Here is a 26,807-nt window from a genome sequence, read left to right on the forward strand (position 1 = left end):
GTGTAGATGCAGCCAAAGAATCCTCTCTTCTTCCATTCAGCTTAATAATGCATTTTAGTTTAACAGCGAGAGCTTCACTAGAAGTACTTGTGTGCAGTATTTTTCTATTGAGAACTATACTTTACTTTGATGTAGCTGAAACTTTGCACTTGGCCAGTGTGTCAGTTAGCTGTCTTATTTGTCCATTTTTCTTGTCAATTTTTACACAGTTAAACACTCCAAGGGGGGTTTCCAACAGTCAGTGCTGTAACTGCCCATACATATGAATTTAAGGCAGACATAGTATTTACTGGAAGTGAGCATTTTCTGTAAGTTAGAAAATTTGCAAACTGATATTAGTAAATCTCTTAATTTTGTAAATTTTAATGTTGCTCTTTTAGCTCCTAGAGGCTTTAATCAAAATCAAGGGCTCGTGTGTCACTGTGCAAACCTGTAACAGTTCCTTTTTTTTTTTTTTTTTTTTTTTTTCAAAAAGCTTGTAGAATGTAAAAGGTTCAGTCTGTTAGGTGCTGTACAAAATGGAATACAAAAAGGCTGCTTGGTTATTTTTAAATGTACAAAGTACACTTTTTTTCTGCCTGAGTTTTTGATCTGGACAATGCCAACAGTGTCCAGATGGGTTTTCCTAGTGTACCTTGAGGATAGGGAACAGCAGGCAGGGTGGCTTTTGTGTCACATGAGCTCATTTACATTAATTTAGAAGAGGTGAAGTTTGTAGGTATTGAACAAAGATTTATGTTGAAAGTGTTTAAACTTTTTGGTGTTGTATAAACAAAATAGTTGAACTAAAAATTCCTTGATCCTTTCAATAGCATAATTGAATTGGAATAATTAAATGAGTAACTTCCTGTGACTTTTTTTTGACTAGCTAGTCTTCCAGATGTGAGTTGCAGGCCACCTTTTATAACTATAAAGCAGAAAAACATGATACAAACCCACTTTTTTTTCCTTTTATGGGTTATCTTTGGGAGTTAATACCATGCACTGAACAGTTGATTTTTCTACTTCTATACCATATAAAGGACATGTTTATTCAGGATTCCCAGAACTAGTTGGGTGGACTGGGTGGCTGAATTAAAAATAAAAAAAAGTGACTTTTTCTTTAATTTGCATGGGTGAAAACCAAGCTGCCTTTGATGGGCAACCTAGATTAGTAAGTGGGACACCCTGAGTGTCCCTTCATCTCAGTGGGCTCCAAGACTGTCTTAGCCTGCTTATGGTAACATGTTCATGTTTGTACTGGTTATAGAGAAAACAGCATTATGTAAATATTTTGTGTGGAGACCACCTAGAAGTTAAAAATTACTACACTATATTGATTAACTTTTCTAATGTATTTAAGAACTGAATTGAAATGTTTAGCTCAGCAAACACTTAAACAAATGTAATATATCTAAATGTCTAAGCTGACCACTGCTTTCTGAGCTTTCTCTTAGAAAGTGTGTGTGTGTGTGTGCGCGCGCGCGTGCGCTTGCTTTGTCCCATCTTAAATATTGAGGTATAGGGTAACAGGAAAATGTGGGCAAAGCCAAATATGGAACAGTGACAGTGTCTGGGGCATGTAGGACAATAAACAGGAAACAGTCAACTAAAATAGCCATGCTTTTTCTACAAGTGTCTGCATATTGTGGTGTGGCAGAAATCTAGTTGGAGAGGGCTGTGCAGGCCTTACGTGGTGTCAAATTACATAGGGATGGAATCTGCCTCTAACCTTTTCATTACTCATAATGTTTAACTTACCTCTCTTAGTACTGCTTAATTAACATATGTCTCAGAACTGGTAAAATACAGATGTAGTCCTGGCCTAAGTGTTCAAATGCGTGAAATCTAGGATTTGCTCTGGTCACTTTTTTGTATAGTTGTTTTGAGAGACCTGTTGGGTATCAGATTTAATGGTGGTCTCGCCTCTCTCCCCTCCCCCCCCCCCACCAACCCAGTTTGTGTGTTGAAGCTTTTTCTGGGTGCTTCCTCTCTTAAATAAATTCCATTGTAGGTTAGGTCTAATTCAACCAAATGCATGGTGCCTCAGGTCTGTGCTATTCTGGCAGTGTATAAAGTAGAGCCTGTCTTACCCTGAACTAGATTGTGTCAGTAAAATTATCCAAATATCCTGCATTCTTAGCAACCAGCAGTTTGCCAGGGTGACAAACTGCCACTCAAAACAGGGTTGAGTGATATTTTTTTTTTAAATTAAGGAAATTCTAAAATATTGATTTAAATCACTACGAAAAAAATTTTTAGTTTCCCACTGGTAATACTACTTCATATTTCTTAAACAATGGTGCAAATCTGATTACTAAAATGTTACAACTCAGTATAGCATTTCACGCAACTAAGAGGGTATGCTTTGTGTAATTATTTTAGATGACGTGATTTTTATTAATTTAGGAAATAGTACATTACCTGTGTTTAAGCTGCAGACGCAGCAGCAGTACGTTAATAAAAGGGTTTTATTTTTGTGTGATTTAATTCTTATTACTAAACTAACTCTTAAATGTTATTATATTAGAGTTTTACGTTTGCAGTTGCCGCAGTCTGCTGACTTGCTGGGTGGTAGCTGTCCTTAAACATTTTTCTTATTAATTTTCAAATTTAACTTTTTCTAAAAAACAAGCCATCATAACACTAACTGCAGTGTCCTTAACCTTTACAACTATCTCATCTTCCACATGCCCACGGTCATTTTGATTCTTATATTGAAACATAAGAATTTTCCTGCTTTTTCAATTCCCAGTCAGTTTGAGATTTGTGTGAATAATGCCAACAATTAACATTCTTTTTATGTCTGCAGCAGAAGCTACTGATTTCAGAAGTTGGCTTAGGAACTCTGTTTTAAGGTGCCTGGCTAGTGATTTCCACCAGTGCACAAGAGTGACTTTATTCACGTCGGTAAACATGTAGTGATATTTAGATGGTTTCACTATAGCTCTGCAATTTATGACTAGCATAACTGAGAAGTGATTTTGAGATGCCTGTGGTGTGGCAACATCAGCTTCAGAAGTTAGGCATCTACCTTTTTGTATATGGGAATAAGAATGTTCACAAGAAAATGAGGTGGAGCACCTGTATTTTAAGTTCTGGTGAGGGATTTATTTTGTCCATGTCTCTTGGAAGTGTCTTTAAAATTTCAACAGTATCAGCAATGCAGCAGCCAGTACTTTCTCTGAAATTTGAAGCTTATTATCTATAGCCTTAGTATACTGAGCATATCCTCTAGATTCTTCTTTAATCCACTGTTAGATACTTGGGGTGAAATAGTTCCATATATTTAAGTGGGTTTCTTCACAAAGTTTTAAGAGAATAAGCCAGTTCTTAATACATTGTTCCAAATAACCACAATTTCCATTGAATGTCTTGAGGGAGAATTAATTTGGATCTTCCTGATTGTTTCAGTGAAGATGAAGCAAAATTGTTGTTGAGGAAGCATTTTGTGAATTTCAGCATTTTCTCTTATTCCTGGAGAAGACTTATTTTGCTAAAAATGTTTTCAATGGGCACTGCAGCCACATGTTATGGAGCATAATTCCAGTTCCTCTAAGTATGTTTGCCATGTTTGCAGGGTTGTCTGAGAACTGCACACTTGATGATTTGAATTTTTGTTCAGTCAGTGTGTTTCCTAATCTTTCAAAAAGATATGCAATCCCATCTTCTGTTGTTACAGATACATTGATGTACTCATCAAGGCTTAAAATGGAAAATTTTTCCTTTGTATTGTTGCATACTGTTCAGGTTCTTTCTCATGCACCATATCTACCAACCCTCCACTAACGCCTGCACTACCAGGTGGAGTGTAGACTGGTCATAAGAACTCAGCCATGTCAATGGAAGTGTTTATTTTTAACAAAGCGAAAAAGAGAATACATGGCATAAATGAACCAAGCAATCTTGTCAACTGTGGTATCTTGTTTGTAATTGCTAGCCCTTACTACAAAAGGGTGGCTTTTACTGGATGGCTGAAATCTTGCTTCTGATACTTTTTCTGAAATAATGTTTAGTTGTAGCCCAGTTGCTAAAAGTGCCTGCAAATAATTCTGCAGTTGTTGCAGATAGTCAGTCTGTCTCTTGCATTTAACTGGGATCCTGAAACAAAATTAAATTATTTCAATTTTTTTCTCATTCTATTATTCAGTTAATCATTTTACTTTTTTCAGTAAGGCTGTTGATCGAATTCCAAGTTACCAAATAAGCTAGTACTGCACTTAGAGTACATTTTAATTTTGGAGTAAGCCCCTTGAACTTACTGGCACTTCTGTTTGAGAACCAGTATAGAATGGAAATTACAGTGAAATAATATAGGGAATAGATGATTTACAGCATTACCATTATGGTGTATGTCCATGATGTTCCAAAATAGGTGCATGTCATGTATAATTGACACTCAGCGGAAACTGGCAATTCTAGATTTAGTACTTCAGTGATGGATTCTAAACCTAGTAACTAAATAAGCCATAAGGATTACATAAGCTAACCCTCTTTTTTTTTTTTTAAGCAACATTCAGCGTATCAAACAGCTTTGGAATTTGCTTATTAAATCACTTGCTCTAGAAAGCAGAGATCCTTAAAGAATGGTGCATTGCAAAGTGAGTTATTTGTTACTAACCAGTTGATGTGCCCTGTTGAGAGAGACACAGACACACCTTCATCCACATAAATGCTTATTGGGAGAAAACTTTACGTTCTTGCAACTAAGCCCTGTATCACTATCTTGCACTTCTTCATTTGACTTGTCTTCTTTTTTCACCCAGGGAATGAATTTCTTCAGAATATTCTGATAAGACCTCTTTTGTGCCCAGAAGCCGTGACCATTTTTCTGTGGCAAAAGTGGAGGAAAGAAAAGAGGGAAGAAATATAGGAAGTTGTATTTATGTGTCATGAATGTCTTCCCTTTTTCTTTCCAGTCCGCTCCACTGTTCTGTTGTAGGCTGTCTCCATCCTTTTTCATACATTGTGTGTCTGTTATTAAGACCAATGTCTTAACTAACTCCTCTGCTGTGCTTGTCCAAGGTCCACCGTGGCATATGTACGGAAGAAAAATAAACCTATCCAGCTTGTCTTTCTCTGCATGTTACTTTAGTTGCCTGAGAAACAAATCTTAAAGCTCACTTTCAAGAAGCAAGAAGTGGTATTTAAGCTGGGCAGACTAGAGCCATTAGTTCATTTTATGAGACTGTAGGTGTAGGATGTTAATGATGAGATTAAAAATATTTTACAATTAAAATGAAGAATTTTTTTTCTTCCACCCTGGTTCAAACATGAATTTTTAATATGTAGTCCTTGGTCTTCTGACCTATCTAATCCAGGAAATATTTTAAATGGCAGTTAGTGATGATACTGGATTCACAGCTATCGGAATGAGAGTATTCAGCAGACATCTGGCATGTTTTTCCCCTAAAACTCCTGGCTTCCTTCACCCATTGAAGTGAGATTTTAATAGTACTCCAATGGCAGAAAGTAGTTTTGAACTGACTGTTTCAATTAGGAAAGTAAAATGCTGAGTAATTGGAACTTGGCTATGAAAACTTTAATTGATGTCCTAGAAAATAATTCAGTTTTACTTTTCAAGCTAATCAGGAGAAGGAGAAGCAAAAGTGACATTTGTAAAATTCTGCCTTTCTAATGCATTTGGGTTTCCCCCAGGGCAATTAATCCTTTTGACTACAGCTCAAACTGCTGATACAATGAACCGATAGTGCTGAGTACTCGCTGGCAGAAGCTGCTTTTTCTGTATCTGGATTGCTATCCTAGGGTACCTCCTAAAAACTCAGTACAGTAAAAGCATGGTTATCAGACACATTCAGTTAAACGGGATGCTGAGGGGATGGCTGCCAGGCCGGGGCCAGCTGCTGCTGCTTTGATGGACCAGCTGCCAGCCCCAGCTCAAATAACCAGCATGTTTTATTACTGACCCTCCCTGGTTCTCTGGGGGTGCCAGATAATAAAGTTTGTACTGTACTTCAATTTAGCTAAACGTTATAGGGCAGCAAATAACTGTTTCCAAATTCTATAGCTTTCTGATCTTTTATGTTGTAACCAGTTATGTCTTTACAAACTCAATCTATCAATTACCTGCACATCAGAAAGTGGTTCCCTAATGTACCTTTATCTGCTACTCTAACACTGTTACATGGCACTGAACAGTGTATACAGATGGCTCTTGTGCACTCCACTCATTAATGTTTAATTCTGCAGTGTTTGTGTGTTTGAGTAGCTCTACAGTTGTCAAGTTACCTTAGTTTTTTGCTTGCAGCCCAGAAATGGGTTAATAGTTTATTTTGGGGTCGACAAACTTTGTTCTGAGACACACATCTGGGTATGAAAACTGTGTGGAGGGCCATGTATACTCACAAAAATGGAGTCTTGGCTTGGGGAGGTGGGAACAGTCCTCAGGACCTTTATAATCTGTCAGTTAAATAGACTTGTCTAACCTGGTGGTCAAAATTTAAAATCCTCTACATTTAAATATACAAAGCTCCAAGTTAAAGACACAAAAACAAAAAGTTTAGACTGAAGTCGTCGATATGCCCAGCAGCATAAGATGCTAGCAAACAAGACCTGCAAAGTTATCCACTGACCATTCTGAAACTTCAGCATGAGAGGCTGAATGGTCTTAGAAGGCTAATTAATCATTTTTGCACATTATGAACATCCAGTTAGCACTTTTCTAAAAGTGTGTGTACTCCAGTAAATCCCCACTGCTTTGAGTCTAACCTACTGTAATTCCATAATACACGTTTACCTATATATGGAGTCATTATGTAGGTGTTCACAAAAATTCAAGCTCCAGAGAATGCTAGTTCCACTTTGAACCAGAGGAACCTAAATTGCAGAATGGGCTGGCTTTTTTATTTCAACCTATGTTGCCTCCATATAAAAGCTTGGCTGAATTTTAAAATGCTGGTTTTAACTCTGGCCTACAGTCTATTTAGTTGACATTTAAAGGTTCTTTTACGGTGGTTTACAAACTTCTGTAGTGGTGATCCCTTTCACATAGCAAGCCCATCAGTGGGATGGCACCCTCATAATTAAAAATAAGTTTTTTAAATATTTAACACTATTATAAATGCTAGGGGCAAAGTGTTTGGGGTTGGAGGCTCAGCTCATAGCTACCCACATAATAGCTTCATAATCTCCTCCAAGTCCGCAAACTTTAGGCCAGCTAGTTACCTTTGTTTATTAAAAAGGTGGCTGTCTAAGGCAATGGGCATGCTAACCCACCATTAGCACAATAAATTTCTCTTATCAGATTCTGGTTTATGTGGCAGGATTACACAGGTCTACAAAACCTAAATAAGTCCCTTTTAAAATTTGCATTTGTGAAGTGCTCTGGTATCATGGCAACAAATGTAATAGACATTTTTAGCTTGGTAGGCGTGTTAATTTGCCTGAAATTTTTTTCTTCTTCTACCAACCAAGTTGCTCAGAACTACCAACAAATATTCCTTTTTCCTAAACAAAGTGAAGTGTGTTCAGTATACCGGTATTGATGGAAATGTTTTCAGTTATTGCTTTGTTTAGTGACCCTGTTGGCACATTAGAGGGGCTTTGAACACTAGAAAATCCCACTTACTGGAGCTAAAAAGTTCAACTGATTTGAGATTTTCAAAAAGGAAACTGAAGTTGGATTTTAAAGTGACTTTGAAAAACAATTAAGACCTTTCAGGACTTTGACTCTTATGAAAACTACGTGAAGCTTGAGTTGCTTGCTTGTCTTCCCCTCTTTATTACAATCCAATGAACCTCAGTCCAGATCTTCAAAATCTCCTATTCAAACACCAGTTTGCTCAGGATATTCAATGGAGCTAAACGGCATAGATTTGTTTGGTGGCTACATCTCTATAGGTATACTAGCGAAAGTTTCTTTTCAGTTTGAAGTCACTTTTGCTGCTAAACCTTTGAATGAGAGAGGTTCACTTATGGTCCCTATGCATTTTGCTACATGAAAATTAAGATTATTATAAAAAATCTTTATTTGTTGCAGGCTCACATCAAATTTCCTATTGACTATCCATATTCACCACCTACGTTCAGATTCCTGACCAAAATGTGGCACCCCAACATTTATGAGGTAAGATATTGCAGTGGTGGGTTTCTCGTCAGTTGAAGCAGACATGATTTGAGTTGAAATGTTGCATGTCTTTAGTTGTAATTGTCACGTTCTAGCAACTAAAACTTGTGTTGTATTTAAAAAAACTAAACCTAGATTTCTTATAAGCACTCTCATTCAGAGACTGGTGTTCAACCTGTGCAGATAACCCCTGTTGTCACTGACTTAACATAGTTGTAAAACTGCTATTAATTGGAATGTGGGCTGTAACTATTTTTCCCATTCATTTTGGATCTTAAAGATCAACCATTTCTCCAGCTTTTATTTGACATGGCTTAGTCAGCATTTTGACAATAGTGAAATTTAAACTTAATCAAAATAGCTTATTTTGAAGCTGGTTTTTTTTTTTTGTTTTTGTTTTTTGGGGTATTAAAGTGGTAAATACACAGACCTGAGGTTGTATGCTATGTGAGTAAGGTACAGAGTTGAGTTTCAAGTGTAAGATGAAAGCTTGCCTTAAGTTTAGATGTGAATGCTCTTCCCCAGTTATGTTCTCCCATGCTCCCCAAAAACCCTTACTCTTCATCGCTAATTGTGTTCTAAATAACTTCATAATATAATTATACTAGTTGCTTTATCCTCTTGTGTGGTTATGAAAAAGGGCCCTTTTTCATTTTCATATATCATATTTGCTGATGATCTTTCAAATACCGTATCAATCCTAAATAGCCGTTTATTGTCTTGGAATCTTGTCTTAGGTTAATATTTAACAGTCCTCATGAGATATCATGAGATCTATATCCAAGAAGCAGCTCAAGACTGATTCAGCAGTTCCCCTGTAAGCAAATGTGACACTGAGGCCGTGTCTACATTGCTAAGACCTGTCAGCAAAAGATACGTAAATTGTGGAACACATTTGCTTATCTTTTGCCTGCACCTCTGTTGGGAGAGGCTTCTCTGACATTTGACCCATCCACGCATGTGGACTCATGTGGCTCTTTAAGGACTTCTTCTTTGACTCCTGTTACATACAATGTGATGGGGGCAAATTTAGATAAAACAGATCAGGAAAGGGATCTTGGAATTATAGTGGATAGTTCTCTGAAAACATCCACGCAGTGTGCAGTGGCAGTCAGTAAAGCAAATAGGATGTTAGGAGCTATTAAAAAAAGGATAGAGAATGACTAATATCATACTTCCCCTATATAAAACTATGGTACGCCCACATCTTGAGTACTGCGTGCAGATGTGGTCTCCTCACTTCAAAAAAGATATGTTGGCATTAGAAAAGGTTCAGAAAAGGGCAACTAAAATGATTAAGGGTTTGGAAAGGGTCCCATATGAGGAGAGGCTCCAGAGACTGGGACTTTTCAGTCTAGAAAAGAGGAGATTGAGGGGCAATATGATAGAGGTATATAAAATCATGAATGGTGTGGAGCAAGTGAATATTGAAAAGTTATTTACTTGTTCCCATAATATAAGAACTAGGGGACACCAAATGAAATTAATGGGTAGTAGGTTCAAAACTAAAACGAAAATTTTTTCTTCATACAGCGCACAGTCAGCCTGTGGAGCTCCTTGCCAGGGGAGGCTGTGAAGGCCAGCACTCTAACAGAGTTTAAAAAAGAGCTTGATAAATTTTTGGAGGTTAGGTCCATAAATGGCTATTAGCCAAGGGTAAAGTATGGTGCCCCTAGCCTTTAGTCAAAGGCTGGAGACCAGTGGCAGGAGACAAATCGCTTGTTCATTGTCTTCGGTTCACCTCACCTGGGGCACCTGGCACTGGCCACTGTCGGCAGACAGGATACTGGGCTGGATGGACCTTTTGGTCTGACCCAGTATGCCGTTCTTATGCTATAGCTACAAAGTGTGTGGGGTTTTTTTTTAAACAAATAAAAAACCCTTCTGATTATTTTTGATAAATGGTGCTTGTCTTAAAAGCCCAACAAGAGCTCATATCTAAATAGCAAATGATATGTGATCTTGAAATGTTGGATGACTCCCCAAAGCATCCTCCAGAGAGAGAGGTGTGGGAGTGAATGTCAGGAAGATAGTGGTACAAACACACGTGTGTGAGGAAATGTACATATGTGAGCTGTTCTTAAAGTATGGTTTGACCTTATTTAGTACAGACGGTCTCATATTCGCATACATTGCAGCTCTTGACTTGCGTTTTTTACCGAACTGGAAAAATGGCTCTTGTCATTTTGGTTGCTGACCCCTGGTCTGGGTAAACTTCTTGGATCTCTTAAGGAATGAGGATGTCAGTCCAAGTCTTGATCTTGGATGTCCTCACTCCAACATTGAAGTATCCTGGGCTGCTCCTGAATGCTGAGTCCTTAGCAAGTGTTCTTTAGTAATCTCCTCTAGACTGTGGTAGTTATACAGCTTATGATCTATTCTTACCTGTTTTGACCAGTGGCTTTCCAAATGTACACTGGCAAATAAGATTGTACTCCATATTGATTGCTTGATGCTGAGGAGGCAGCTGCATTCTAATGCAAAGGACTATCCTGCATTCAGGTAGTACATGGTGATCAGTATCCTCCTTCTAGTGTCATTTGAAAACCTTGAGACTTTTGCTGCCCTGCTGCAACTTAAACTTCAGGAGTTTAAATATGTGGCCAAGAAAGTGTTTTTCTTTCTCAGAAATCTCCTTCAATAGTATTGGATTTTGTAACCATTAAAACCAATTAAAAGTTAGGGTTGTCAAACAATTTAAGAAATCATTGTTTAACAGAACAATTATTAGTACTATACGCTTAAAATAGTATTCTAACTTTTTATATTTTTGACTTACAAATATTTGCACTGTTTTTTTAAAAAAAGTCAAACCTAGTACAAGTACAATCTCTTTATCGTGAAAATTAAACAATTTGTGTTAATTTTAGTAGTTGGCTAAATAATCTGGACTGAGTGGACTTGTGAGGCTCTAAACATTTACATTTTTTGAGGGCAGTTGACATTTGTAAGTTACACTTTCATAATAGAAGTTACACTATTGTATTTGTATGAGGTGAATTGAAAAATATTGTATAATTTTAACAGTGCAAGCATTTGTATTCAAAAATATGAAGTGTGCACTGTACATTTGGGATTCTGCTATAATTGAAATCAATAAATTTGGAAATGTAGAAGAGAATCCCAAATATTTAATAAAAATCAATTGGTATTTTATTTAAAAATTTTGATAAATAGTTAATTCACACAATTCAGAAAATCAACTGCTGTTAATCAGCAGCCTTAATGAAAAGGAATCTATCCTGAATAGGGCATAGGTTTAGCTGTGGATTCAGAATCTCTAAATCCTCATGCAGGAAGTGAGGGTGTGCCAGTTCTGTTATCTGAATCAGCAAAGTGGACCATAGTGTTTCTACTTCAACGCAAGAGGGTTAAAGACCTTTCTCCAGTAATTCTGAGGAAGAGGGATGGTGGCATTCCTATAACTGTTAAAAGAAACTAACCTGAACTCTTGTTCTAAGCTAATTTCTTCCATGTGATTGGAGGTAACTTTTTTTAAACCAAGACCTGCCAGCTGTGAAAGTGAACATTTTTTATGTTCATCTGAAAACTGTGAAGCTCTCTGAAGTCAAAAGAAGCCAAAGTAGTTTCAGTTTGTTGGCTGTTGTGTATACTGCAAAACCAGGCAATTAATAGGAGAAACTGGGACAGCTACAGTTACATGTGGTGGCATGCTGCTGCTGCTGCCAAAAGTAAACCGTCAAGGTACCACAGACAAAAGGAACCAGATATTCATAGTTGCTGATGAGCTCAAATGGGGAGATGTCAGAGTTGTGACTTACAGTAGTAAGAGAAGAAGGCATAAAGTAAACCTGAATTCAGTTATATCCTGGTAGGAATAATAGATATGTTCTGTATTGAGTTTCTGTTAGGTTATCCAGTCTGTGGTCTTGACAACACTACCTTTTTGAGTCCCACTTCGAATTTCTCACCTTGTCTTACATCTAGTTGCTCTTAACTGTGCTCCACTATGCAATCCTCAATTTCTTTCCCTCTCGCAGTTCACAGCTTTCAAATAGTGGTCACATTCTCTGTCTCCTTACTTATGTTTTAAGCAATTTTCAAAATCTCTTAATCCATCTGGGCCCTATTCATGTTTTTGTTCTTCTGTAAACTTACTCTTTCCTCTTGGAAGTGTGATGCTTGAATGTATGTGATGTGTTTAAACTTTCCACCAATTTTGTGTTAGAATTTTCACTTTACCTCTGCTGTTACCTCTACTTTACTGTTCCACAAAATAGTTGGTAGATGGAATAGTACTCAAGGGTTAGACCAGCTCACTCCATCAGTATGGAGGCTTTTCACTGGGTTCAGACTTCCTTTGCTGACGTACAGCAGCACTACATTCTAGCACAAGGCTTCAGAACTGAAACTATAGAGAACTCTATCATTTATGGACCACAGGATTCATACAAAATCTACATGCTTACATTTGCTTGGAAACTTCCCATGAACAAAATTGACTGTGAGGAATTAACTTCTCATACAGGGTATCCCCTCCCATATCTCAGCACTGCTGGTTTTGTCTAGTACAGGGCTCTGCAACCTGCAGCTCCAGAGCTATGTGCTGCTCTTTAAAGACTTCTTTATGGCTCCTGATGCTATAATTACAAAGTTTAAAAAAACAAACAAAAATTTGATTATTTTCAATAAACAATGACTGACTAAAAGCCCAAAATGAACTCTTATCTAAATAGCAAACTGATCTCAAAACATTTGGATAATTCCCACTAGCATCCTTCAGAGAGGCAGAGAGCAAGAGGTTTGTGAGTGAAGGTCAGGAAGACAGTACAAATACACACACAGTGTGAGGAAATATAATATGCAAAAAGTTTGAATGTCTTGAAGTAAATATGTGTAACACTACAAAACATTGTGTATGCTGTGTTCTTAGAATAGGGGTTACAAAAAGTACGGTTTGACATTATTAAAGACTCCTGTATTCACATGTATTTGGGTCTCTTCAATAAAGTTTTTTACCAAATTGGGGGGGGGAAGCTCTTCTTGCTATTTTGGTTGTTGACCCCACTCTAGTAGCTCTAAAGTGACTAATCCAGCCATAGGCACTATTTCCCTTCCCTGACCAGGAGTAGAAATTGTCTAACAAAATAAGCAAGTTCTACCAGATCAGCATATGAGTCTCTAGATCAGGGATGGACAATAATTTTTGATGTGGGGGACGACTTCAGGAATTTGGAGAGTGGTCCAGGGCCATGCTCTTCCATGATATTAATGGGAGAGGTGCGGGGTCTGATATGGAGGCTGGGTACTGAAGGAAGCTTGGGGTAAGGTTTGGGGTGTAGGATGAGTTGTGGAGTTTGGGTTAGGGTGGGTTAGCTTGGATGCAGTTGTGACCTGGGGCGGGGACTGGAGTGCAGGGGTTTGGGTTGTGACCTGGGGCAGGGTATTGGGGTGCAGCATCTGGGAGAGTGTATGGTTGCAGGAGGAGGGGGCAGAAGTTTGGCTTATGTGGGTGTGGGTGGAGGAGGCAGTCAGAGGGTTAGGGTTATGTAGGGTAGGTGTGGAGGGTCTTAGAGCCTGCCTCTGGCACCAATCTGGAAGACTTGTCTGGGCAACTCCTGTCCAGCAGCCCAGCTGATTTCTCAGGCAGATCCCTTCCTGCCCAGCCATCGTAGGGGCCATGTGTGTCTGTGAGCCAGAGGGGTGGGATGCTTCAAACAGGAAGCCCCATTGGTCAGAAACTGACAATGGGACATGCTGGGGGTTTGGGCAGTGCTGGAAACCTCTCCTCCCTTCCCCCAGGTTTGCAGCTGTTTGGAAAAACAGAGCCCTGCAGCTGCTTTTCTGAGCCAGAGTGGGCAGGGCAGGAAGGGAGCCAGCCTGAGGCTCCTTGCTGTGCCTGTGGGCTGGATCTGGAGGCTTGGCAGGCCATATTATATCCAGCTCTTCTCTAGATGCTAAGCAGCAGCTCCCAGTGAGGCTGAAAAGGATCAGTGATCCAGCTCAGATTCTCTCTCCCTCTTCCCCCCCCGGCCCCCGGCTCTGAGCCACTTGGCCCCGCTTCCACCACATTAATTTTATGTACACCACTACAAGGCAGTTTGTCATACATCGCCTCTGAATAAATGTACATAACAAAATTAATTCTGCGAGTGTGTGAGAAACTAGTGAGAGCACAGCATGTGATGAGAATTCATCAAAACTTACTCCGGTGGGTGGATAGTTAGCTTCCCTGGCTTGAGTCAGATAGCGATGGGGATCCAGTCTACATAAACTGCAAACTTACATTATTGTGCTTATGCACAAAGGCATCCAGATGAAATATGTAAAATGGCTAAAGAAGAATTTGACATTGTTCCTGGCACTGTATAACTGCTAATTGTCACGGTTTCTCCTCTCCCCATGCTTTATGAAAATTGGGTTGTCTAAATATGTACAACTTGCAGATGCTTTAGCCAAAATACCTCCATATTAACTTTGTCAATTTTAATATTACAATCTGCTGGATCTGTATATCCTATTTTGGTGCATGCATCATTCTTGTATTTCAAGTCGGAAGTATGAGGTGTAAGTCTGTTTATAGTTTTTAAATGTTCCCCAGAATTCTAATGACTGGGTAATCAACTCAGTGACCTTGTAAAAAGCCTTGTTTGCCCTAGAAGTGTAGCCATCTTAGTTTGTAGCTTCACAATAAAACAAGCAGTCTTGTTGCAGCTTAAAGACCTGGCAAATTTATTTATTGGGTAATGAAATTTTTGGGTAAGTCTACAAGGTGGTTGGTGCTAGAAGGACATGCAGCCGTACTACCTGGTACTGAAAGCCATTAGGAACTTGATATTTTTTCCTTGGAAGCGGGGCTGCCAAACAAGTCATCTTCCCTGGGGCTTACCTTCTAAGTTTTCCCTGTGTAAAACTTTTCCTTAGTGGAAGCGAGTCTTATTTGTGGTTTTGATCCTTTCGGGGGTTGGTTTTCCTGGGCGCTATGCCCTAGAACTGCGTTCTCCCAGAGCTGAAGTGATTTGGAGTGTCTGCAGTGTCTTGCCTGGGGGAGACCAGAGGATCTGGCTCAACAAGACAGGAGTGATGGGGCTCTCCCCACAGAGAGCAGGGCTGCATGGTCTACGCACAGGGGAATAATCCCAAGGGGGCTTCTGTGACCGCACCAACTTACACTAATATTTTATTGAATCTTTCACCTCTGTCTTGCAGAATGGAGACGTATGTATTTCAATTCTTCATCCACCTGTAGATGACCCACAAAGTGGAGAACTGCCATCGGAGAGGTGGAACCCCACCCAGAATGTCAGGTAACAAAATATGGAACCACTTCCTCTGCAAATGTAGACCTCATGAAAGTTCTCTTGTGGTCTATATGTGCATCCAGACCATAGCCTGTGTTCTGATCTCAGATGGAAATGGAAAAACTGGCTTGGCATCCATCTTTAAAAATGGCTAGTTTGAGTCTGTTAGAATTAAGGATATTTAATGGTAAAATTAATCTCACTACTTACTGGAGTGCAGTGTGTTCAGGTACTATGTTACCTTGCTGAAATTTCCACTTTGATGCATCATTGCTCACATTTGCTCAGAGAATATACTTGCGGTCTCAAATTCAGACTCTCTTTCCAAATCCACATTGTCCTTGATATTTGAATTACTGTTCTAATTCAGAGTAAATACCCCTCTGGGTTACAGAAATAGCAAAGACCCATCTTTCAGCATTTGTCTGTGCACTTATTTACTAATATTCAAGATTTTTCCTGAGGGATTCTGCAACTAAAAAGGGTAAAAGGCATTTAAAGGCATTTCTGTGCCCTTCAGACTAGCCTGACAGACTAACTGAAGCAGGGGATCTAGCTTGTGGACCAGGACTCTGACACCTATGGCTCTTGGGCTCTGTACAACCGGCCTTTCCTATTTTCTCCCCTCAATTATGATATTAGGATAACACTCCAAAGGACAAAGTTGCCTATGCAGATGGCTGGCCAGGTATGTCCCCATAGTGCACAAAGCTAAATGAGTCACAAAGAGCGCTCCAAGCTAACAAATGCTTCCTTTCATTGGGTGGCTCTCCATTTAAAATGCTACATCTAAGCCGTGTCTACACTAGCCAAAAACTTCGAAATGGCCATGCAAATGGCCATTTCGAAGTTTACTAATGAAGCGCTGAAATACATATTCAGCGCCTCATTAGCATGCGGGCCGCTGCGGCACTTCAAAATTGACGTGGCTCGCCACCGTGTGGCTCGTCCAGATGGGGCTCCTTTTTGAAAGGACACCAGCTACTTCAAAGTCCCCTTATTCCTATGAGTAGATAGGAATAAGGGGACTTCGAAGTAGCCAGGGGCCTTTTGAAAAGGAGGCTTGTCTGGACGATCCGTGTGGCAGCAAGCCCTGTCAATTTTGAAGTGCTGCGGCCGCCCGCATGCTAATAAGGCGCTGAATATGTATTTCAACGCTTCATTAGTAAACTTCGAAATGGCCATTTGCATGGCCATTTCGAAGTTTTCGGCTAGTGTAGACGTAGCCCTACACAGCTATATCACAGTGTTGCCTGAATCAAGATGCTCTTTGCCTACAGTGGAGAAGCCTCCCATGGATGTAATTCATCCACCTCTGAGACTGTAGCTATGTCAGCAGGAGAAGCTCTCCTCCCAGCATAGCACTTTGGTTAGTATAACTACAATGCTCGGGAATGTGGATTTGTTACATCCTTGGGTGACACAATTATATCTAAGTAATTCCAGAGTATAGATCTGGCCTCTGAAGATTCTAACTTGTCATACCCTCTTGAGCTTATGGTGCTCCATACTAAAATTTATGCTTCTAATGACACTTTATAATATCTACAGTGGTGACACGTGCAACAGTAATAGCTGTCTAGCTACACAGTGGAAAGAATTCTTGCTGGGATGTTAAGCATTTAGAGTTAAGGTTTTGTCTGATTCACAACACAGAAGTTTTTAAAAAAGTGTAAAAAAATAATGCAGCTTAAATAGTGTCAGCAAGTGGAAGTACAGCATGTTCAGTGTTGCTTATTACAAAGTAATGATCCCCCATTTTCAGCTATTGCTCTCAGTAAAAATAGCGGGTAAAAAAGGGATTGAGGTACCAGCTTTATTGCCTTTCCAAATATTAGGGTCAAACTAACACAGAACAGGAGAGTTTCTTCACTGATAGCTGTAATATCGGGTTGGCAACCAGAATAGCAAGAAGAGCCATCTGTTTGAATTTGGTTTAAAAACAACAAAACAAAAAAACCTTAATTCATGAGCCACAATACATGTGAATAATAGTCCTTTAAATAATGTCAAACCATACTTTATAAAACCACTATTTTAAGAACCGCACACACGATGCTCAATGTGGGATGCTCAAACTTTTTAAATATTCTGCTTCCTCACACTTTACATGTGTGGTTTGTATCACTATCTTCCTGCCTTCCCCTACTGGACTTTCTGCCTCTCTAGGGGATGCTAGGGTCTGAACAACTTCATTTTTGTTTTCAAAATCACTGTATAGCTGCTCTGATACTTCAATAAAGCACTCCCTTATATATTCACCATCCGTGAATGGCTTTCTTGGTTTCACAATCTCTTGAGTTGCCACAAAACTAGCCACAGTTATGCTACTTGGTGATTTCACCCATTTAGTGAACGTGTTCTTCTTTTGCTTGCTCTGCGGAGCTGCTCCTTTTTATGGCTTTTTTTTCTGGATACTGTTCAGCAAAAGTCATGATTTTTGAGGAAATGCATCTCAAGACTGCATTTTTTTGTTTGTTGGAGAATTTCTCATTGCAAATGAGCTATAAAGGGAGCCTAACTGAACTCGATATGTGAAGGGTTGGGTCCACTGAGTTGAAATTCTGTTTTCATCTTTGATTTTTTTTTTTTTTTTTTTTTTTTTTTGAAGCCATTCCAACCCCACTTTATGCCAATTTTACTTCATGTTTAACTTCAGTTTTCTTTCTTAAAATGCATGTTGCCATTTGCAGCAGGAATGCCGCAAGCTTCCTTTTCAAAATCAAGATTATTAGCAACATGATGAAAATACAGATACAGTATCCTATCCCACAGTGCTCTGCACGTATTAAATGGGGGGAGGGTTCCAACATTGAGGTAACACATTTGCTATTTAGATATGAATCGGACTTTCAGATGTTCAGTTTATCAAAAAAATTGGCAATTCTAGCACTGAACCACAAAACTCCTAAAACAGCTGCATGCAGCTCCACATCTGCAGTTTGTAGACCCCTGCTTTTAGTATCCTGGTGATGGCATTTTTCCTGTTTTGAGATCCTTAGGGCATGGAGCTCTGTCTGTTTTCCGTGATCAATTTATCCACTTACTAGCATTCAGGAGGATTGTTTGATAGTCCATGACTTTAAACTGACTAATTTTTGGTTTTGTTAATTTTATCATTAGAAAGAACTCTTGTCTGACCAAATGCTTTTGCAAAGGAGGAGATAAGGAAGATTTCCTGACCCTTGGAATAAACTAGAGAGCCACACTCTGCAAGGTGCTGAAATAGAATTGTCTTAGCTGAAAACAGGGCATTTTAATAAACCAGTGACACACAATCACATTTACAGAATAATGGGGCCAAAATTATCACTAAAAATGATCTTCGAGTCATCTTGAATTGTTCTCTGCAAATATTTGAACAATGTGCAGCAGCAAGTTAAAAAAAAATTAAGTGTTAGGATCCTTTTGGAAAAGCAGATAGGCAAGACAGAAAATAGCATATGCACACACCTAGAGTATGGCATATAGTTTGTCATCCCATCACCCCTTCACAAGAAATATGGGTCATCCAATGACATGAATATGCAGCAGAGTTGAAATTCACATAGCTTATATTGTCAGGAAACTTACCTCTGCATTTTCTGCTGCCATCCTGCCTAGCCATTAGTTTGCAGCATACTTCTGCTGTGGGATCTAGTGCATCTTCAAGACATAATTCTTCCATGGCTACAGTAGCTGTTCATATCCCTTCTGAATATGTAGAGGATTTAGCCCACTAGAAACATTAATTTTGTTGGTGTTCGTACATACACCAGCTGGGTGAGAGATACTATCAACCAGCTGGTTATTCTCATGAGTGACTCTTGGTATCAATACTTAGGGTGCACACTTAAATCAAATGAGCTTTGTTGGTTTAGTGAGGGTAGTTTCTCAAGCCCCTTCCCCTCATGCCACTTACTTGGGAATCTTACAGGTGCTATCCTAGGCAATAGCTGTGTCAGCAGAACCCTGTAGTAGACTCAGCCTATGGTGAAGGAGGGAGTTCTTCCATCGTATAGGACTGCCTCCTCTCCTGTTGGCAGCTAGATCAACAGCAGCATTCTTCTGTCAATTTAGCTGTGTCTCTGCTTGGGATTAGGTCATTATGGCTGTGGTGCACAGGAGTGTGTATTCTATGCAACTGGGGCATTAGCCTTAGGGCTCTCTACTCTTTTTTTGCTACTCCCGAAGTGCCATTAAAACAAAGGCAAAAAGTGTGGAAGAGGGCACACGCAAGTTGAGATCCTGAGTTCTAATTACGGCTCTTCCTATGAAATTGTAACACTTTCAGAATAAACATTGGAAATCCATCCCACAGCACTGATATGTGCCTGTTTTTGGTTGAAAAACATTGGTACATTTCTTGAAAATACCTTACTTGAATTCTGAGTGAACAAGCATTTACCTAAGAAATTTGTATCTCAGATATTGTTACAGACATAATGCTTAAGAACACATTTTTGGACCGTAATTTCATCTGCATGGTAGGGCTTTGCTCTTCCAAAAATATAACTAGCAGGTGTGTCTTGTCTTAGTCCAATAAGAATATTCCCTGCGTTCTGTAGAAGAAAACGTTTAGACACGGTCTTCTCAGCCCTTGTCTTTGGCTTTTCCTCCTTTTTCATATATACCTTCCTTCCGTTTAACATCTAATGTGACTTCAGGCAAGTGCTGTAAGCAGGACAATAACTGCAGCCCCGTGGCTGGGAGTGTAGAATTGCCTAGCTTAGTTTGCCCTTGTGCTTGCACATTTGTGCCTATCTCATGAGGTGTGCATTCACCCAAGAGCACAGGCTCATAAGCTTTGAGTGTTGTAAGAAAAGTAACTTAGCCTGCTTTTTCTCATTGTTTTGTAGAGACTCTTGTGGCAAAGTAAATGGTCGCTCTGCTCTTCATGGGTATTATGAACACATCTATCCTATGGCATGAGCTTTGCTCTCTCTTGGCTTGGTATTTCTGCAGATAAACGGGGCTGTCTGCTAGGAGTTACATAATTGGCCTTATGCTGATTCACAGCTCACTGAGAAATCACTCTTGACAGAGTTAACAGGATGCTGTAGAATTCTTGCTTTGTCTCTTCTCCTTAAGTTGTTGCCTGGCAGCCGTCACCCATTGCCCCGCATGGGCTAGGGGAATTCAGTCAAGACTTACTGGGGATCCAAGATATCTCCCTAACGGCTATCAGGCAAAGTTTGGAATCCAAACTTTAGTATGAGGAATTCTTATCTGGAGGTGTCGGACAGTAGCAACTGCCATCTCCTTACTTGGGTTGAACAAACAGGGCAGGGCTTCCTGGGAGGTAGGAGGATGAAGCTTCCAGGAGCATCAGGGATTCTTCAAGTAAGCTGGCTCTGTAGACAGACTGTCTTCTAAAACTGGAACGGTGGACATCATTTTTGTCTACCAGTTGGCTGTCTGCGCCAGCCACATCTCCCCTCTCTCTGCAGCCAGCCTTGTGCTACCTGCATTCTTGCAGTTCTGTATAACAAACAAAAGTAAATGGAACTGACAGGCCAGGTGCTTATCACTGCCCTGAACATTTTGCTTTATATCGTGCCCCCATCCACCAGTCTCATGCCTGCCTTCAGCCTTGTGCTTCTTTTCTCTAGAATGTCTGCTCTCCGAGCATGGACAGGGCTCTGTCAGCCTGTGTGTGATAAGGAGCTAATCCTGACTGGAGCATTTGGTTATAGAAGAGAGAAGTTAAATGATGAATATTCACTTTCTTCTTTCGGAAGAGAAAAGGCCAAGAGGGGACATGATAGCAGCTTTCAAGTACCTAAAAGGATGTTACAAGGAGGAGGGAGAATTATTCTTTTTGGCCTCTGATAAGAAGGCAAGAAGCAGTGGGCTTCAGTTGCAGCAAGGGAGATTTAGGTTGGACATTAAGAAAAATTTCCTGTTGGGTGTTTAAGTACTGGAATAAATTGCCTAGGGAGGTTGCATTATTGGAGAATATGTAAGGTCATGTTGGATAAATATGTAGCAGGGATGATATAAGATGAGGCTTGGTCCTGCCAAATCACAGAAGGGACCTTCAGAGGTCAAGTCCAGTTCCCTGCCCTCACAGCAGGACCAAGCAGAGTGCTCACAGCTAATCAGCTGGGCGGCATTTAAATCTCTTCTGAGTGGCCATGCAAGTGCCTAGCGTACAGACAACAGTGGTGTCCACTATTGCAGCCAGTAGCTTATGATTTGGGGCATTCACCTTGGATGTGGGAGACCTCAGGTTCAAGTTCCTGCTCAGAATGAGGCAGGACTGGAACATGAGTCTATCTCAAGTGAGTGCCCTAACAACTGAGCTACTGGCTGCTCTGTGGGATATATGGGAGTGTCTCTTTCTGGCATTATATTTTATTGAGACTTCAAAAGATCTTGGGTTCGTCCCAAACTTATCAGGAACAATTTCCAAGTCGTAAATATTTGCTGAGTGGGAAAACTTCCCTCTCTCCCCCTCCGCCCCCACAAGTTTTCATTCTACAGTCTTGCTGGTAAAATAAATAACTGTTGTTTGTTTTTGTTCTCTACCTCTCCATTTTTCTCCCCCTGTCCCCCTGCACCTTTAAAACTCCTGGGTAGTGGTGGTGTGAGTACATAAATCCTGCGTCATTGTTAACTCAGCTTTCATTTCAGCTGTGGGTTGTAAGTTTCAAAGTCTCAGCCCTAAATGTGTTCCTAAAATGATAGTGTAAATCCTCCTTTAAGACTTCTACCATAGCTCCATGAATGCTTAGCTCTAACTATTGTAATGTTGGTTTTTTAACCCTGCAGGACTATCCTACTGAGTGTTATCTCATTGCTTAATGAGCCCAACACCTTCTCTCCAGCCAATGTGGATGCATCAGTCATGTTCAGAAAATGGAGGGACAGTAAAGGAAAAGACAAAGAGTACGCTGAAATCATAAGGTAAAGTTTTTTGTTTTGGGCAGGAGCCATTTTATAATATTGGCTCATTGCACACATTTTTAACACCACTTATTTTAAGTCTTCCTGATAAGCTTCAAGCTAATAAACTAGATGTTGAAGGCGTGGTGGACTATTACAATGGGATCATAAGAGCAGTGAGTGAAGTCAGTGGGGGAATCTGCTTAGCGTTTGCTGTGTATACACAAATGCAAGGAGTATGGGAAATAAATAAAACACTGGAAGTTAGCACATGAACTAAACTTGAACAGCTGGTATCACCAACTTGGTAGATGAGTCTCATTATGGGAATATTTGGTGTAGAGGGTGAAATGAGGGATGGGAGATGGAAGAATGAGAGAGAGGTGGTGTTGAACAGCTGGTATCACCAACTTGGTAGATGAGTCTCATTATGGGAATATTTGGTGTAGAGGGTGAAATGAGGGATGGGAGATGGAAGAATGAGAGAGAGGTGGTGTTGAATTGTACATCGAGTATATACGTATGTCCAAAAGAGAGTGAGAGAGGCAAAACAGTTGTCTGTGGGTAAACAGGGAGGAGGAAACTGGGGTGGCTTCCAGTTATGGGTCTGCTATAGACCAGTACATCAGAAGAGGTGTATATGGAATTTGTAGAACCAACATAATTAGCTAGGGTGGGTAAGAATGGTGTCCCTAGCTGCTGTGTTGTCAGAGGCTGGAATGGATGACAGGAGAGGAATCACTCAATGATTACCTGTTCTAGTTATTCCTTCTGGGGCACCTGACATTGGTCACTCTTGGAAGACAGGATACTGGGCTAGATGGACTTTTGGTCTGACCCAGTATGGCTGTTCTTATTAAACGCTCAAGGTCTGTCAGTAATGGACTTTTTATTCATGGTATCTTCCAACATCTCTTGAAAAAGTAAGATGGCAAAAACACACATCTGATATGTTCTTGGGGACAACTTGTTTCAGAAAGTGGAGGATGTAATCAGAAGACCCACCTGTCTGACTTAATTATGACCACCATGGAGAAATTGGGTGCAAATACAAAGGTTAAAGGCAATTGGGTGACATTGATGAAGAAACAATGGCAATTCAAGGATTCTAATAAAGGCATCAAAGCAGCAAAATAGAACAGTGGGCTTCAAAAAAAAAAAAAAAGACTTCACCACACTCATTGTAGTAGGCAGGGTTTCATTGGAAGAGAATCTATGGGATAAAGGCTCAGGAGAGAGACAGTTTGTCAAGAAGATTGTTCCAATGTGAAGGAGAGATGGGCAGAATAGTAAAAGACCAGTATGGCACCATCAGGAGCTCTTTAGTGACCTGAAAATTGAAAAGGAATCCTGTAAAAAGTAGAAACATGGATGAATTGTTAAGGATGTCTACCAAAAAAAAAAACCACCTCTAGGGACAAGATCAGAAAGGCAAGGGCACAATATGAATTATATTTAATAAGGGACATAAAAAGCTAGAAGAGGTTCTTTAAATACAGGAAGAGCAAAAGAGTAATTTTCTTATCTACTTAATGGGAAGAGAAGAGCCATCACGAAGCAAGCATGTTAGATGCAATATAGGCATTAATCTCACTAAAATAGTGATAATGACCAGATACTCAACACATTATCAACAAGAGGAAAGGAAACAAGCTAAAGTAGGGAAAGAACAGGCTAATGAATATTTAGGTAAGTTCCGTGCATTCATGTCCACAAGGCCTGATGAAATAATCAGTCTACAATACTTAGGGAACTAGCTGCAGGAATTCTGGAACTATAAGCTTGAGTTCTGCAGGCTGGGTAAGGCCCCAGAAGACTAGAGAAGGGAGAACATGATACTGGCCATCAAAATGGAGAATCCAGGGAATTAGACTAGCTAGCCTAATTTTAATATCTGGGAAGATACTGGAACAGTATTTTAAGAGTGTATTACTACACATCTTGCAGATAACATTACAAGGAATAGTCTGTGGACTTGTCAAGACCAAGTTATGCCAAACTAACCTCCTTTCCTCCTTTGACAGGGTGATAGGCCTAATGGCTGGATGAAGCTGTCATGATGTGTATTGATTTTTAATAAGACTTCACACAGTCACACATGACATTAAGGGAAATGTGATTTAGATTAAATTTACTGTAAGGTGGTTGCAAGACTGTTCTCGGACTAGTTATCAATGTCTTGCTTTCAGAATTGGAGGGCGTGCCTAGTGTTGTCCCACAGGGGTCAGTCCCAGGTCAGGTCTTAGCCAGTGTTTTCATACCTTACTTGGGTAATGAAGTGGAGAGTGCAAGTGATATCAAACAGGGAGGGCTGGCAAATATTTTGGAGGACAAGATCATAATTCAAAATGAACGGGAGGCATTAGAGTTGGTCTGAAAACACCAGGAGTACTGTGTCAAGTTCTGGGCATCACATTTCAGGAAGGAGGTGGAGAAATTGGAGAAGATCCAGAGAAGAGCAACAAATGATGATGTAATGGCTAGAAAACATGACTTATGAGGGATGGCTGAAAGAAGTGGGTTCTTTTAGTTTGAAAAAGAGACCGAGGGTACATCTACACAACGAGAAATTCGAATTTATCAATTTTTTAATTCTAGAGTTTATAGGTTCGATTTTTTTTAACTATTCTCACTTCCTCCATCCTCCCCACAAAGTAGAGTAACTGCTGCCACACCCACACAGAGGCTAACATTGTGTTTGTAGTAGTGCATTGTGGGAAACTATCCCACAGTTCCCTCATCCCCACAGCATTCTGGGTATGGTTGCTGGTCTTGACGTCATCTTCCCCCATTGCATTTTCATAATTCCCCTCCTGACCCATAAAATATATCCATACTTGGAAATAATGCAGAGACTCAATTAGAGAATTTTTGGTTTTCCCCATACATTATATTGCCAGCACAGGTGCAGCAACTGTATCCTCAACTGGCCATCCCACTGAGTATTCCACCTCCCATCATTGCAGAAATATGATCCCTCAATATAATGCAGGGGCCTGGAATGTGTTTTAATGTGAGAAGAATGTAGGAAGAAAGAATTTTTGGTTTCCCCATATGCTGCATTGGTGTTGGGGAGTCTTAGACTGTTAGTTAGGGGTTAAAAAAAAAAAAGAAGAAAAGGGTAGAAAAGCGCAGGAAAAAAAATTTGGTTTCCCCCCAACTGTCAAGAAGCCCTGGTATGGTGGGGGCGGGGTGCAGCAGGTGGCCAGTTGAAGTGGTCTTCCCCCAGCAGCAGCAAGCCCCTTTAGCTACTGGGGGAGACTTTTTCCCGGTGACGGCAGCAAGCCCCTTAGCCTCCAGGGGAGACTTCCCCAGCGGCAGCAAAACCCCCAGTATCTTTCTCATCCTTGGAGCCCTGAAGGTATGACTAGCAGCATTGTCAGCACCGAATAGCAGGCATGTGCTTTCGTTGGGCTGGGTTGGGGGCTATCCATGTGATGTGGCTGAGTGTGTGAAAGACCCAGACTGCATGGTGCCTGTGGGGGGGAGAAGGGGGTTCACACACAAATGTAAACCGCTGAGAAGAAGTTTCTTCATGTTATGCAAGCATGACCCCCAGCACAGCCTTGTTGATGTGGTACAGCAGGACGGGGGCTGGCGCCAGCAGCACAGGGGGGGAAAAAAGGAGGAAAAAAAAAAGTGTACAGACAGAACTGCAAACTCCCTGCAGGGGCTATTTGAATGGGTAGATGCACGCACACCACTAACAGCACAGAAGGAAAGAGGCCAATTCTCAGGCTGTCATGCTAACATGAGCCCACAGTTAAAGAGTCACTGCTCCTGCTTGGAAATTCAAGCTCTTCCTGTTACTGGAAAACAACAGCCAGAGCGGAGCACTGAGAGGGGCATTATGGGTTACATGCAGGAGACCTCTGGAGGCAATAAATTCACTTAAGATGTGGCGCTTCCACACTTGCATTTAATCTAACTTCTGAATTTGAGCTTGGTGCTACGCCCGTCAGGTAACAGTGATTTTGTAATCTCGAGATTAGTGCATCCAAAATCAAGTTAATGGTCTGTACAATGAAGACAGTCCCATGGTAAAATCAAGCTAACTGAATTAAATAGGATTTTTATCTCTTTAGCGTAGATGCAGCCTGAAAGGAGACCTAACAGCTTTCAAGTAACTAAAAAGGTGTTTACAAAGAGGAGGGTGAAAAATTGTTCTCCTTAGCCTCTGATGATAGGATAAGAAGGGATGGGCTTAAATTGCAGCGAGGGAAGTTTTTAGGTTGGACATTAGGAAAACTTCCAAACTATCAGGATGGTTAAACACTGGAATAAATTGCCTAGAGTGGTTGTGGATGCTACATCATTGGGGCGATTATATAAGAGCAGGCAGGGGACTGGATTCTTGATGCCTTAAATGACTGCTTCTTGGAACAGCTAGTACAGGAACCCACAAGGGGAGAGTCAATTCTCGATCTAGTCCTGACTGGAATGCAGGATCTGGTCCAAGAGGTAACTTACTGGACCGCTTGGAAATAGTGACCACAACATAATAACTTTTAATATTCCTGTGTTGGGAAGAACACCGCAGCGGTCAAACACTCTGGCATTTAATTTCAAAAAGGGGAATTACACTAAAATGAGGAAGCTAGTTAGACAGAAAC

General features: G+C 40.3%; 1 protein-coding gene across 1 annotated transcript in view; it reads left to right on the forward strand.

The window, feature by feature from the left end:
- Positions 1 to 26,807, forward strand: part of UBE2R2 (ubiquitin conjugating enzyme E2 R2) — a 133,331-nt gene that overhangs the window by 97,429 nt on the left and 9,095 nt on the right. The window contains exons 2-4 of the mRNA XM_074995841.1: positions 7,979 to 8,065; positions 15,236 to 15,333; positions 22,081 to 22,215. Of these exons, the coding sequence (XP_074851942.1) occupies positions 7,979 to 8,065; positions 15,236 to 15,333; positions 22,081 to 22,215 (320 nt within the window). The remainder of the gene's footprint in view (positions 1 to 7,978; positions 8,066 to 15,235; positions 15,334 to 22,080; positions 22,216 to 26,807) is intronic.

Source organism: Carettochelys insculpta, chromosome 5, assembly GCF_033958435.1.
Source record: "Carettochelys insculpta isolate YL-2023 chromosome 5, ASM3395843v1, whole genome shotgun sequence".
In the NCBI taxonomy this organism is placed as follows: Eukaryota; Metazoa; Chordata; order Testudines; family Carettochelyidae; genus Carettochelys; species Carettochelys insculpta.